This window comes from Myotis davidii, unplaced genomic scaffold (assembly GCF_000327345.1).
Source record: "Myotis davidii unplaced genomic scaffold, ASM32734v1 scaffold18, whole genome shotgun sequence".
In the NCBI taxonomy this organism is placed as follows: domain Eukaryota; kingdom Metazoa; phylum Chordata; class Mammalia; order Chiroptera; family Vespertilionidae; genus Myotis; species Myotis davidii.
Genome location: NW_006292696.1, coordinates 755,981 through 768,227, shown reverse-complemented (window position 1 = coordinate 768,227; position 12,247 = coordinate 755,981). Strand labels below are relative to the sequence as shown.

General features: G+C 50.5%; 1 protein-coding gene across 1 annotated transcript in view; it reads right to left on the bottom strand.

The window, feature by feature from the left end:
• The window catches only part of AFAP1L1 (actin filament associated protein 1 like 1), a 34,847-nt gene that overhangs the window by 14,250 nt on the left and 8,350 nt on the right, over window positions 1–12,247 (bottom strand). The window contains exons 6-14 of the mRNA XM_006766334.2: window positions 10,389–10,487; window positions 9,501–9,712; window positions 7,091–7,270; window positions 4,799–4,891; window positions 3,586–3,679; window positions 3,207–3,365; window positions 2,040–2,251; window positions 1,030–1,175; window positions 307–379 (exon numbers count right to left, since the gene is read on the bottom strand). Of these exons, the coding sequence (XP_006766397.1) occupies window positions 307–379; window positions 1,030–1,175; window positions 2,040–2,251; window positions 3,207–3,365; window positions 3,586–3,679; window positions 4,799–4,891; window positions 7,091–7,270; window positions 9,501–9,712; window positions 10,389–10,487 (1,268 nt within the window). The remainder of the gene's footprint in view (window positions 1–306; window positions 380–1,029; window positions 1,176–2,039; window positions 2,252–3,206; window positions 3,366–3,585; window positions 3,680–4,798; window positions 4,892–7,090; window positions 7,271–9,500; window positions 9,713–10,388; window positions 10,488–12,247) is intronic.

The window sequence follows — 12,247 nt, the reverse complement described above, 5'->3', positions numbered from 1 at the left end:
AGCTACGAAGTGGCCTTTGTAGCCGAAACCGGTTTGGTTCAGTGGATAGAGCGTCGACCTGCGGACTGGGGGGGTCCCGGGTTCCATTCCGGTCAGGGGCATGTGCCTGGGTTGCGGGCACATCCCCAGTGGGAGATGTGCAGGAGGCAGCTGATCGATGTTTCTCTCTCATCGATGTTTCTGACTCTCTGTCTCTCTCCCTTCCTCTCTGTAAAAGAATCAATCAAATATATTAAAAAAGAAAAGAAAAAAGAAGTGGCCTTTGCCATGTTGCTGGGTGGCCTTTGCTATGTTGCTCGATCGTACCTGCATCTTTTCGTAAGGGACATCGTCGTAGACACGGGGCTCAGGCCACTGATCCTGGCAGGATCTTGCATATCTAGAAGATACAAGGTCTGATGGTGACGGCACTCTGCAGCTTCCAGTGCTTTCCCGTCCCCTCTCTCATTTGGTTCTGGCAGCAGCTCATAGTGGGCACTGGAAGGTTAGTGATACAACCATTCCAGGCAGCACTGGGCCATTGCTGTGTTCAGGGCTTTCTAGGCAGAGACCCACGTGCTTCTCATAACCCAGGAAACAAGTAATGCATCACCTCCATTATATAAGCTAGAAAACAGAGGGCCCAGACCGGCAAGGAACCATCCGAACTGATGACTGTGATAGAGCTGAGATGCGAACCTAGCTCTTCTAGCACCAAACTCCACGTAGCAGCCCCGTGCCTGCCCGCCCAGGGACTTGAGGGTGTGAGAGCCTAAGGTTCCAGCATGCGAGCAGAGCCCATGTCACTATAGAAAAGGACTTCTCCACTTTTGCTCACTCCATCCAAGGCTTCCCCGACCCTGGGCCGCCTCCTTTAGCCCGCTCACTCCTGCTGCTGGAAGAGGAACGCACCCACTCTGACTTCCCAAGGGAACAGAGCCCTCCTCAGCCTTCCCGCCCAGTGCTCAGGGCTGGACTCCAAGCCTCTGAGAGGGAGCCGAGACGGGAAAGGTCCTGGGCGGCTGTGGGCTGTGGGGTGCCGGCTCTTACAGGAAGGAGTTGCGCCCGGCGCTGACGATGCTGGTCAAGGTCTCCACGTCCACGTAGTCATAGTGCAGGGCCTCGGGAGTGACTTTGGAGCCCATCTCCACCAGCAGCAGCCCCAGCCAGCGGCCCATGTCCTCTGAGCAGCTTGCCTGAAGGAGCGGAGGCAAAGCTGAGTTCACTTTGGCTGCTGCTCACGTCACTCAACCCGATATTTATACAGTACCTGTTATGTACCCAAAACTTGGGGATCCAAGAAGAACAAGGTTAGAACACATCCAGGAATCCAAATAGTCCCCCCCCCCCGGCCCTCCCCTCAGTTCAGGTCTCTGCTCATTATCCTCTGAGTCCTCCTGACCATTTAGATATGAGAACGTTTGAGTCTTCCTGAATTGTCTTAAAAAATACTTTTCACTAGAGGAAGCTATTTCTTACATAACCCAATCATATTATTTCTTGTATCATAATCGCCAATTATTTACAGGAAGATCGGCAAGAAATTGCTGGTCAACTAAATGCATACTTATGTTAGTTTTCATTGGAAGAGCATTATTATAAAATCAACTTAGCCCATACATGCTACATTTGAATGAAAAAAGGACGCTTGTTGCCAGAGAGCTCTGTGTATAATTTAAGAGGAATAAGAGACCCATCTTAAACTATCAAAAATAAAAGTGAGTTACTGAAGTAATATTTCTTGAACTTAAGAACCGAGAGAGGCAGTGGGCACTGGGCAAAGAAAACAAGACCAAGGGGCTGGTTTTAGTTCTAGGATGAGACCAAGAGGCCACTGACCCTCGGTGGAGCCTTGGACAAAGCACTTGGTTGCCCTGGCCTCAGTTTCCTTATCTGTAACGTAAGGGGGTAGTTGTTAACATCTTCCTCCAGGGTTAACATTTTAAAATCTAAATAGCCAAAAGATTGACACAAAGAGAGGCCCAAGACAAAAAGCCAGCACCCAGGCCATCGCTCCCTTTACTCCCACCACCAGGGGCCTCTGGACTCTCTTCTCTCACCTCCAGGATGGCCACCTCCTGCCGGTTGCGCAGGATCCTGAAGGCAAATGGGTGTCTGGGCCCAAAGCCTGGGGCCACCTCACAGCCCCCGAGGGCAATGGCATTCACGTGGGTCAGGAGGTCTGTGCGGTCCTTGTGGAAATACAGAGTGTTGCACTTGATGCGGCACCAGCGTTCCTTCCAGCCGTGGTTCACCATCACGTTCAGGTAGCCTGGGAGGGGAGAGTGCAGTGTGGTGGAGGGTGCCCCAGGGCCACAGCGCCTGGACAGCCCTTGTACTCTAGCTAGAAGGCCTTCCGATCAGCTCTCTCCTGGCCTGTGATCTCGGGGCATCCTCTTCTCTTTCTGAGTTTCAGTTTCCTGTCTGCGAAATGGGGACTGGTAATCACATCTGCACTTCTCCGCACAGCCTTTGGACCACCCCAAGCTTGACGAAAAGGGCAGGGACTGCTATATACAATGAACAAGGGACACAACTCTCTTTCTTGCCTTTCCTCTCCCTAAAATAATGGATCATGCTGACCCCTGGTGGCAGCATGTGGGAGTAAAAGCATCTAACCAAGATAAAGAATTATAAAATGAGGGCAGTACAGTCCTGTGACCCATGGGTTTAGAAATCCCTCTGCTTACAAACTATTTCTGTATAGCCAGGCGCCTTTATACTATTCTTCCAGGGTTAGAGCATTATTGTATATCTAAAATATATGATTTTTTTAATTGAATTCCAGCACATGGAACACTGCATTTAAATGAGCAGAATAATACGCTTTCCCTCTCAAACCACTTTTAACTCACATTGAATGCATTTATAATGAAAAGTACCTAAATATTTTTTATACACCTCGTATGTTATATGCTGGGAAATAAGACACTCTCCTCTCGTCATAGTCCGAGACCTAGAGACAGGTAATAACTGGAATTAAGGTCACAGAAATATGGGAGTCAGTTGGCTTTTCCTTCTGCTGAGTGTCAGGTTCTCATGGGAGAGTAGAGATGGGAGGACATGGAAAACTGATGGGGTGGGGGTTAGCTATCCAGTGGCAGGATTCTCTCCTCTGTCCTGGGGGCAAGGTGGATGAAGCCTGGAGGGTCTCTTGGATTGGCCCCAGGGGCCCGGTCAACTGGGTCTGAATTCCCCAGTGAATGCCTAGTATGCCCAGGACCCACCACAGCACGGAACCGCCTCTTCGGTGGAGGACATCGGCAGGTCATCGGCCAGCGCCTTCCTCTTGGAGAAGCTGATGATGCGGGTGATCTTGCGGCCTGCAGCCCTGCTCATCGAACCCTTCAGCTCTGCCAGGCTGCTCTTCTTCCCTTTGCCTGTTGCTGCAGAGATGGGTCAGGGGAGGGGAGGGAGACCCATGACCCAGGTCTACCCACCCCTCGCCTTCCCAGAGGCCTCGCCCACAGCTCCAGGTGTGGGCAGGCCAGGTCACCTCACCCAGGTCTCCAGAGTGGTCAGGACCTGCTCTGCACTGCGTGCATGTGGCAAGCCCCCGCCCCTCCCGGCTCTGGCATCCCTACCTGATCCCCCACAGGCTCCTACCGTGTTCGCAGGCCTCTCTGCGGCCAAGGGTGGAACAGTTATCGCTCATGCCCAGGCTGTCGGAGTCTGAGGTCTGCTTCTCTTGGGATAACCTCTGGAGAAGGACACAGACAGCCCCGCATCAGAGGGCCTCTTGTTGGTTCAGTCTCCCCCAGACGCCAGCTCAGGAGGATTAGCTAACAAATATTGGTCAGCAACAGTTATGTACTTGATGCCATACCAGGTATGGGGGTAGACCATGATGACTTCGAATAGTTGTGTCTTTGAGATTCTCACCGTCTATTTGAGGAGCAAGGCAACTAATTATAACACATTGAGATACATGTCCTAGGAGTTTGGACCAGGTGACAAAGATCTGGGAAGATATTTAAATGGGAGACTAATGTCCTGGTAATGCAACCAGATCAGCAAGTTGGCTCCCGTGGCATCATGGGGGATGTGGTAAGAGGGAGCAAGACTGGAAGCTGAAGAGCTACTTAAGAGAGTGTCCTCCTGGGCAAGGTGAGACTGGGTAACAGGATGAGCCAAGATGACAGTGAGGATGGAGAAAAATAGATGAATTGGCATTTTAAAAAGTCATGACAGGTCATGTGAGTGCCTACTGGGTACAGGCTCCCTATCTGAAAGTGTAACTCATCGAAGAGTTGTTGTAGAAATTAAATTGGGTAATACATGCAAAGCATTTAGAACAATGTTGGCCCTGCAGTCACATTCTATAACTGCTAACCGGTATTACATCATGTCAGACCCTTGTATGTGGGTCTTAAACCTTCCCCTAGGATTTGGGGCTGAGTCCCTTTATCACCCAGAGTACTGGGCAGAGAATAGACACTAGCACGTTTTTTTCCAATGGTCCGACCAACTACTAAGTGAGTGCTTCACTCATGTCTCAATGGGGCACACTCTGACAGACAAATACAATTTTGTCATGGCTCCTCCATTCGAACGTAACCACTCCTGTCCTGGCAGAGTTAGTCACTCCGTCCTCTGGCTTGTGCTGCACCTTGGATATAGGCATTCACTCATTGGTTAGAAATTTATCGAGTGCTTACTGTGGGGCCAGCTCTGTACTGGGCACTCCTGGCTTGTGTGACACCTCTGTGGGTGCCTGCTTCATCACCAGCCCAAGTGTCCCCCCCGCTTCCCCCCCGGGAAGAGCCTGTGCTGAGCCCCCACTGCCTGGCCCAGAGGAGACTCGTGGAGACAGCTGTACCTTGTCCAGGTCCAGTTTGCACAGGAGGACTGGGGATCTGGGCATGTCTGCCCCCTCGGCCCCTGTGATGGGCTTGCTCACCTCTCGGATGACCTGTGGGGAGGACACACAGCTGTGAGCAGGTGGGCAGGGATGCTGTGGAAGCAAAAGGAAGAATGGGGTCTGTGTGGCCAGGGCCACTGAGCAGAGAGGTTGGGACCACTGGACAGAAGAGACAGGTTGATGCGGCTTCCTGCCACATGTGTGGGCACATCAGGGTTTAAAGAAGCTTTCTCCTGTATCTGTCCCTCGAGTTGAAAAGGTATGGGGCTGAGAACCAAGAGGCTTAGCTTCTAGACCTTGCTCCATTGCTAATGAATGTGTGGCCTTGAGAAAGCCACTTGTCTGGGCCCCAGTTTCCCCATCTGTAACGTGGGTTATAACTTCATTACGTTGTCTGAGGACCAGCGAGATGACGGGTGTGAAGGGCCACGTGAACTGGGCTGCCCTGCACAAGGGTGAGAGACTCACTTCTGTTGACTGTGTTGGACATTTACAACAGCCTGGGGGACAGCCAGGGTTATTGCTTCTATTTCAAAGATATGGACACTCCAGACGCCAAGGCATTTGCCTCCTCATCCAAGGTCACACAGCATAAGCATCCAGATCATGTTAACACAGGTCACCATTTGTGGTTTACAAAGTCAGGTGACTTTGCATGGAATAGCCCATTGTATCCCCGCAGCAGCCCTGTGGGGCAGGGACCACTGTGGTCTCTAAGTTACTGATTAGGACAGTGATGGCGAACCTATGACACGCTTGTCAGAGGTGACACGCGAACTCATTCTTTTGGTTGATTTTTCTTTGTTAAATGGCATTTAAATATATAAAATAAATATCAAAAATATAAATCTTAGTTTTACTATGGTTGCAAATATCAAAAAATTTCTCTATGTGACACGGCACCAGAGTTAAGTTAGGGTTTTTCAAAATGCTGACACGCCGAGCTCAGAAGGTGCGCCATCACTGGATTAGGATGATGAGGCGCCAAGAGGCGGAGCCATGGTTGCCTGCCCTTAACCTCTGGGCCAATGGCCTCCCAAACCGGATGTTAAGACAGGCCTCTGAACTCCCAGTCTAGGGCTTCTTTCTCTGACCCACCTGCCCCGTGAGGGCAAAGGCTCCACTAGCAGTCAGGTTCTCCCCTCCTTTCCTTCCTGAGACAAAGGCAGTAAAGAGAAACACTAAACATGGAGTGGGGTGAGGGGTGGGAGAGCTGGTTATCACAGGAAGGAAGGGAGAATGGGGAGGGAGGGGTTTGGTTTCTTTGTTCCAGCAGGAAGATCACAGTTGGAGAGAAAAAGGTGTCAGAGTGAAATGCCGGTTGGAGGGCCCTGTGAAAGGGACTGGGGGTGCTGCCTTCATCATCATGGCATATTATCACTGATAATTACTGAGCACGTACTGCCTGACAGATACTATGTCAAATGCTCTCTAGAATTCTTACAAGAACCATTAATCAGGAGGAAACAGAAGCGAAGTCATTTGCAGGTCACACAGCCACTTAGGCCTGGGACTTGAACTCAGGTTTGTGTGTCACCCAAGGCCTCCCTCATCGTCACTATGCCACCCTACCTATGGCCTTTGGTGTAGATTTCCCTGTTAGCTTCTAATCCTGGCCCCCACCACTTGGCCGTGTGGTCTTTGGCAAGTCACATAATTTCTCTGTGCTTCAGTTTCCTCATCTGTAAAATGGAAACAATAATGGTTCCATTGCAAAGAGTAAATGCGGTCATGTGTGTAAAGCTCTTAGGACAATAGATGGCACACAGTAGGCCCAGGACATGCTGACTCTAATGGTTCTGTGCAGCTGCAAGATGCAGAAGCTGGGCCACAGTGGACGTTTCAAGGATCCACATTTCACCTAAGACAAGGATGGAGTTTTCCTTTTTTAAAAGAAAAAAAGGATTAGCTTATCTAGTGGTCAAATCAGCTTCCTTCGTAGATATTAAGCTCCCCATTCCAGGAGGTGCATCAGTGCAGGCTGGACAAGCCCTCAGCAGGGACGTGAGGGTGGTGATTCAGATGATGAGAAGAAACACAGGCCTCCAGCCTGAGGTCTGTCTCCTGGAGATGCCCGAGGCCCATTTCCACACAGAAGCCCTCGCCATGCACAGGCATCAGCCCCCTCCCTGGAGCAAAGCCTGCTCTTCCAGGGGCAGAGGCCCACCCCACTGAGAGCTGGTCCTGGGAAAGAGAGGGAGGAAGGGAGGGCAAGTAGGGCAGGTGGAAGGGGGGCACAGCTCCCGGTACCTTCAGCCACTCCTCAGCCTGCTCCCGGCTCTGCAGTGCTAGCACCAAGATCTCTGTAGCCCCTTGGGAGAAGCGCAGCTCATGCCTCTTGTGCCGGCTGTCCTTGGGCACGTAGATGACATTGCAGGCATCCAGTGCCAGCCTCAGATGTGGCTGCCGGTCCTTCGAGCTTTTATAACACTGGACAGGGAGAGAAGAGGTCGGGGTCTCCTGGAGTGGAGGGTAGAGGAGGGAGACACCCTTGCACAAAGGGGAGCTCTACTTAACCCACAGATATCTCCCCTCCCCACCCAGCCCAACTGTGGGTGCTACGTGAAGACAGGGGCTGGGGCTGTTCACCCCGGAGAAGAGAGGGGGTATCTTTGGGCAATCTTCAGATATCAAGGGCTACCGAGGGGCCTGGGAGGCACAGCTACTTATTAGGAAGAGATGAATTTTAGCACAGTACTAGGAAGACCGTTCTAGTCTAAAGAACTTCTTTAAAGAGAAGGAACAGGCTGGCTTGGGAGGAAGTTAGCTCCTTGCTACTAATGGGCTACATGGTAGGAATGTGGGAGAGGGAATTCTAGCAGAGATAGAGGGTTGGGTTTGGGAAGTCAATAGTTTATCAATAATGATGATCACTTCCCAGTTCTTATTATGAGGCCAGCATAACCTTGATAGCAGAACCTGGCAATGACATTACAAAAAAGGAAATTTCTAGGCTAATCTCTCTCAAAGCAGTTGCAAAATATTAGCAAAGAGAATCCAGACATGTATAAAAAGCATACTGGGTCAAGACCAATTAGGGTTTATTCTAGGAATGCAAGAGTGGTTAACATTAAAAACCCAACCATATCATTCATCATGTTAACAGGGAAAAGGAGACCTACCACTTATCTCAATAGAAGCAGAAAAAGTGTTTCACCAAATTCTGCACCTTTTTATAACTCAACTCCTATACGAGGAATAGAAGGGAACTTCCTTAATGTGATAATACGGAACATCTACAAACAACCCACAGCAAAGAGCCTTGATGGTGAATGACTGAAACTTTTCCTTTGACATGTGGGCTGAGACAAGGATGCCCACTCTCACCACTTCTTTTCACATTGTGCTAGAAGGCCTAGATAGTGCAGTAAGTCCAGACAAATAGAGGGCATGCGGGGAGGAAAGAGTAAGTCGTGACTCTGGACTGATTCTGGACTGGGGTTAGCTTTTCACTGCTCCAGGGTGAGAAAAGGTCATGTTCAGATGAATGTATGTTAGGCAAGGTTTGTCAACAGACTTGGGTAGAAAGCTATTTTTTTTTTTCTGAAGTTATGTCCGTCCAATCTTATACTTTGGCCTTAAGGGTACATTTTCTGTTATGACATAATAGGGATGAGAGATGGCAAACTAAAAAAAACTAAGAAAGCAAGTGCTGCATGGGCTCAGTTTTGGAAAAAAACGATGTATGAAAATGAGGGTGGAAATATGTATATTGAAACTTAGGCCCAGCTGGTGTGGCTCAGTGGTTGAGCATCGATCTGTGAACCAGGAGGTCACAGTTTGATTCCCGGTCAGGGCACATGCCCGGGTTGTAAGCTTGATCCCCAGTGTAGGATATGCAGGAGACAGCCGATCGATGATTCTCTCTCATCATTGAAATTTCTATCCCTCTCTCCCTCTCCCTTCCTCTCTGAAATCAATAAAAATATATAACCCCCCCCACAACTTAACAGGCTTACCCTCTTTGGGACATGTCCACTCGAATCTTCTTTTTCAGTGAATTTTCTTTCTCCTAAACTCTAAGGGTCCCCATGAGACTTGCAGCCAGGGGAGCAATGGGCAGCTTGTCCTGGGCAACCCCCCAGAACCTGTCTCCAAGGCCCCCTTTTCTCTGACTCCGCAGTGAGCTGACAGCAGCCCGCCTGTGCTCTCTTCCTTCCCTAACGTTTCTGGAGAGCGAAAGCAGCCCGCCCAGGCTCTCCTGTTGCTTCTTCTATCCTAGGCCTTCCTGTTTCACTGTCCCCGCTTTAATAAACATACTCTAAAATAAATAAAAATCCCCAAAATGTAACAGTGGCTCTTGGTCAATGGGATTATAGATGGTGTTTTTAAAAATCATTTTCCACACTGTTTTGCTCTAGCTTTATAAACACTTTACTTGCATAATGAAAACATTGTTTTAAAGTGATAAAAAAAGTTTGTCTTTGGCAAAACCAACTCTTGGTAAAGTCTATGTCAGGTCTTCTAGTTTTTTTGTGTATGTGTGTTTTTTAAATTCTACTCCAGTGGCAGAGCACCAATCTTCAAAGCACCAGGCCTTGAGCCTCTGTGCACAAAGCAAGCCCAGGGTAACTGAGGCAGACATGCTCGCACACACACAGATACACACGCATGCACAAGTCCACGAGAGGCCGAGAGGAACACGCCTGTGCCCACTCACCAGGAGCTGGTCCTCCTTGATGACGGTCAGCTGCTTGGCCCACTGCCCAAAGCGCTTCTTCCGCAGCAGGAAGGCACATATCCTGCAGTCCCTCACCAGGTGCATGGAGGCCTCCTCGGAGGGCCACTGGTGCGTGGGCTGCAGCCCCTTCCCGTCCTCCTCCTCCTCATCGTAGGACTCGTAGGAGCTGCTCATTGCGTCAGAGTCATTGTCTGCAGGCGCCATGGGAAAGGACCTGCCACTGTGCCATCAGCTGGTGGCACCTCCCTACCCCTTCGAAGGCATCCCCGCTCTGGGCCCCAGGACCACGAAGGGGTGGGTGTGAGGCGTGGTCCTGGTGATGGCTAAACACCGCATGGGCCCTGTGCTTTACCTTTGCCACGAGCTTTGTGGCCTTGGCGACTTTACTTCTCAGAGCTTCAGTTTCCTCATCAGTAAAACCGTCACAGTGAACAACAGTATCATAGTATCTGCCCGCGTGGGCTGTTGCGAGAGTCAGTGAATGTGGAGTGTTTGGCTAAGTGCCTAGCAGTGAGTGAGTGCTCAGAAAACATCAGCGACTGTCACTACCCCATCATCTTTGCATCCACTGTCTCAAGTCATTCTCATGACCCTCCAGCAACTCCCCATGTTATACATAACGAAACTGGAGGCTCAAAGAGAATGAATGACTTGTCTAAGGTCGGTCACCAAGAGTCAGGGCAAGGGCTCCATCAGGGGCTCCTGACTCCTGTGCTGGTGATCTTTCCTCTGAATCCCAAGGTCATTGAGGACAAGGGCTTTGGGGCCTCCATGGGGACAATAATGGGGTCAGGGGGTTGGGCACATGCATGCCAAGGGTCAGGTCAAGGGGACAGAACCCTACTGAAGGCCCGCCTGGTAACTTACAGGAGCTCTTCATTTCTCCGTTCATCCTGGTCGAGGGGTAGCTGCTGTCTGCGTCCTCGTAGTAGCCATCCACAATGGAGTGGGCTGGGCTGCAGCCATCTGTGGGGTTGGCAGAAGGAGCCGCACTTTGGAAAAATGCAGGCAGACTCCAGGGGCCAGGGCTGGGGAAGACCCTGGATACCATTGCCCACTCAGGGGAGAGAGTGGCCCTCCCTGCAGCCCTCCCGGCCAGGGTGTGGCCTCCTCAATGTGTCTCATCTACTGCAGCTCCCCACATGCCCTCTGTGCTCCTGTCACCAGGAACTGTCCTGGTGAGCCTTGTCACACCTCCAGGCCTGTTTCATGCTACTCCCTGTGCTCTGTCATTTTCTCTCGGAGAACTCCTACTCACCCTTCAAGACCCAGCTCAATGTTCTTCTCTCTGACCTTCGCAGGCAGAGCGTGGTCAGCCCCTCCTCACTGACCCCAGAGCACTGGTGTGTGTGGACGTGAGTCTTGGTCCCTATACCACACGGAGTGGAATCCCAGCCCCCTTCCTGGGCTGCGTTTGCCGCATTCTCTGCCACCTCAGCCCTTCTGCTCACTTCCTGATACATCCCCCTCTTTGTAGCAAAGCAATTCTCCTCCTAAGCCTCTGTGACTACAAAGGAGGAAATGGACTAGAGGAGATAATACTAATGCACGTCAGAGTGAATACAGCAGCTGCCTGTGCTGGATTTTCACAGCACAATCCCACTCAGGGGTGCAGCACAGCACAGGGTAGGGTTATCTCACAGTCTGTTCTAGTCAGAATTACCAGGTCTCTTTTTTAATTGCCGATCCTTGGGCTGTATCCCCAGAAATTCGGATTCACTGGGATGGACGGGGCTGAGGACTCTGCACTTTAAAATCCCCCAACTATTTAATAGGACATTTTAAAACATATGTAAAAATAGAAACTATATCAAACTCCAAGGAGTTGGATTTGAAAAAATAAAAGGTTATTTTTATGTAGACTGTCTCTGGAGCACACTCTGAAGTTCAGTGGGTTAAGGGCATATGTGTTGGGATTGATCAGATTTCAGTTTAAATCTGCCTCCATCATTTGCTGAGTGACCTTGGAAAGAAAACGGTTTTATCTGCATTTCACCTTCTTTTAAAAAATATATATTTTATTGATTTTTTTTACAGACAGGAAGAGAGAGGGATTGAGAGTTAGAAACATCAATGATGAGAGAGAATCATCGATCAGCTGCCTCCTGCACACCTCCTACTGGGGATGTGCCCGCAACCAAGGTACATGCCCTTGGCCGGAATCGAACCCAGGACCCTTCAGTCCGCAGGCTGACGCTCTATCCACTGAACCAAACCGGTTAGGGCACCTTCTTTATCTTAAAGTGACAAGCACAGTTTCCCCCATGGATTAGCGATATCAGGCATATAAACTCTCAGCACAGTGCATAGCACATTATTCTTATTGTCTCCTCCAGTTCCCAGAGTGCAGGGATATAGGAATCAGCCCCATTTTACAGATGAGGAAACTGAGCTAGTGACAGAGCCTAGATGAGACCAAGGCTGCCAGCTTAGGGGACAGCGGCACGTCCCCTCTCCAGAAAGCCTTCCTAAACCCAGTCCAGCTCGCGCTCGCACCACACTGTTCTTCCGAGCACTGCTCTGGGCTCCCAGGCCCTGCTGTCCATCTGTTTCCGGAGGATGGCAGTGCTCGAGTTCTCAGCGACTGGGACAGCCAGTTCTGTCTCCCGAGTGTGGCTCAGAGCCTGCCTTTCCCAGCAGGCACTCTGAGGCCTCATGTGCTGGTGGCATGCCCTGTGAGGTCGACTGGGAGGGTCAGGACCAGGGGTGTGGGGGCGGAGGAAGAG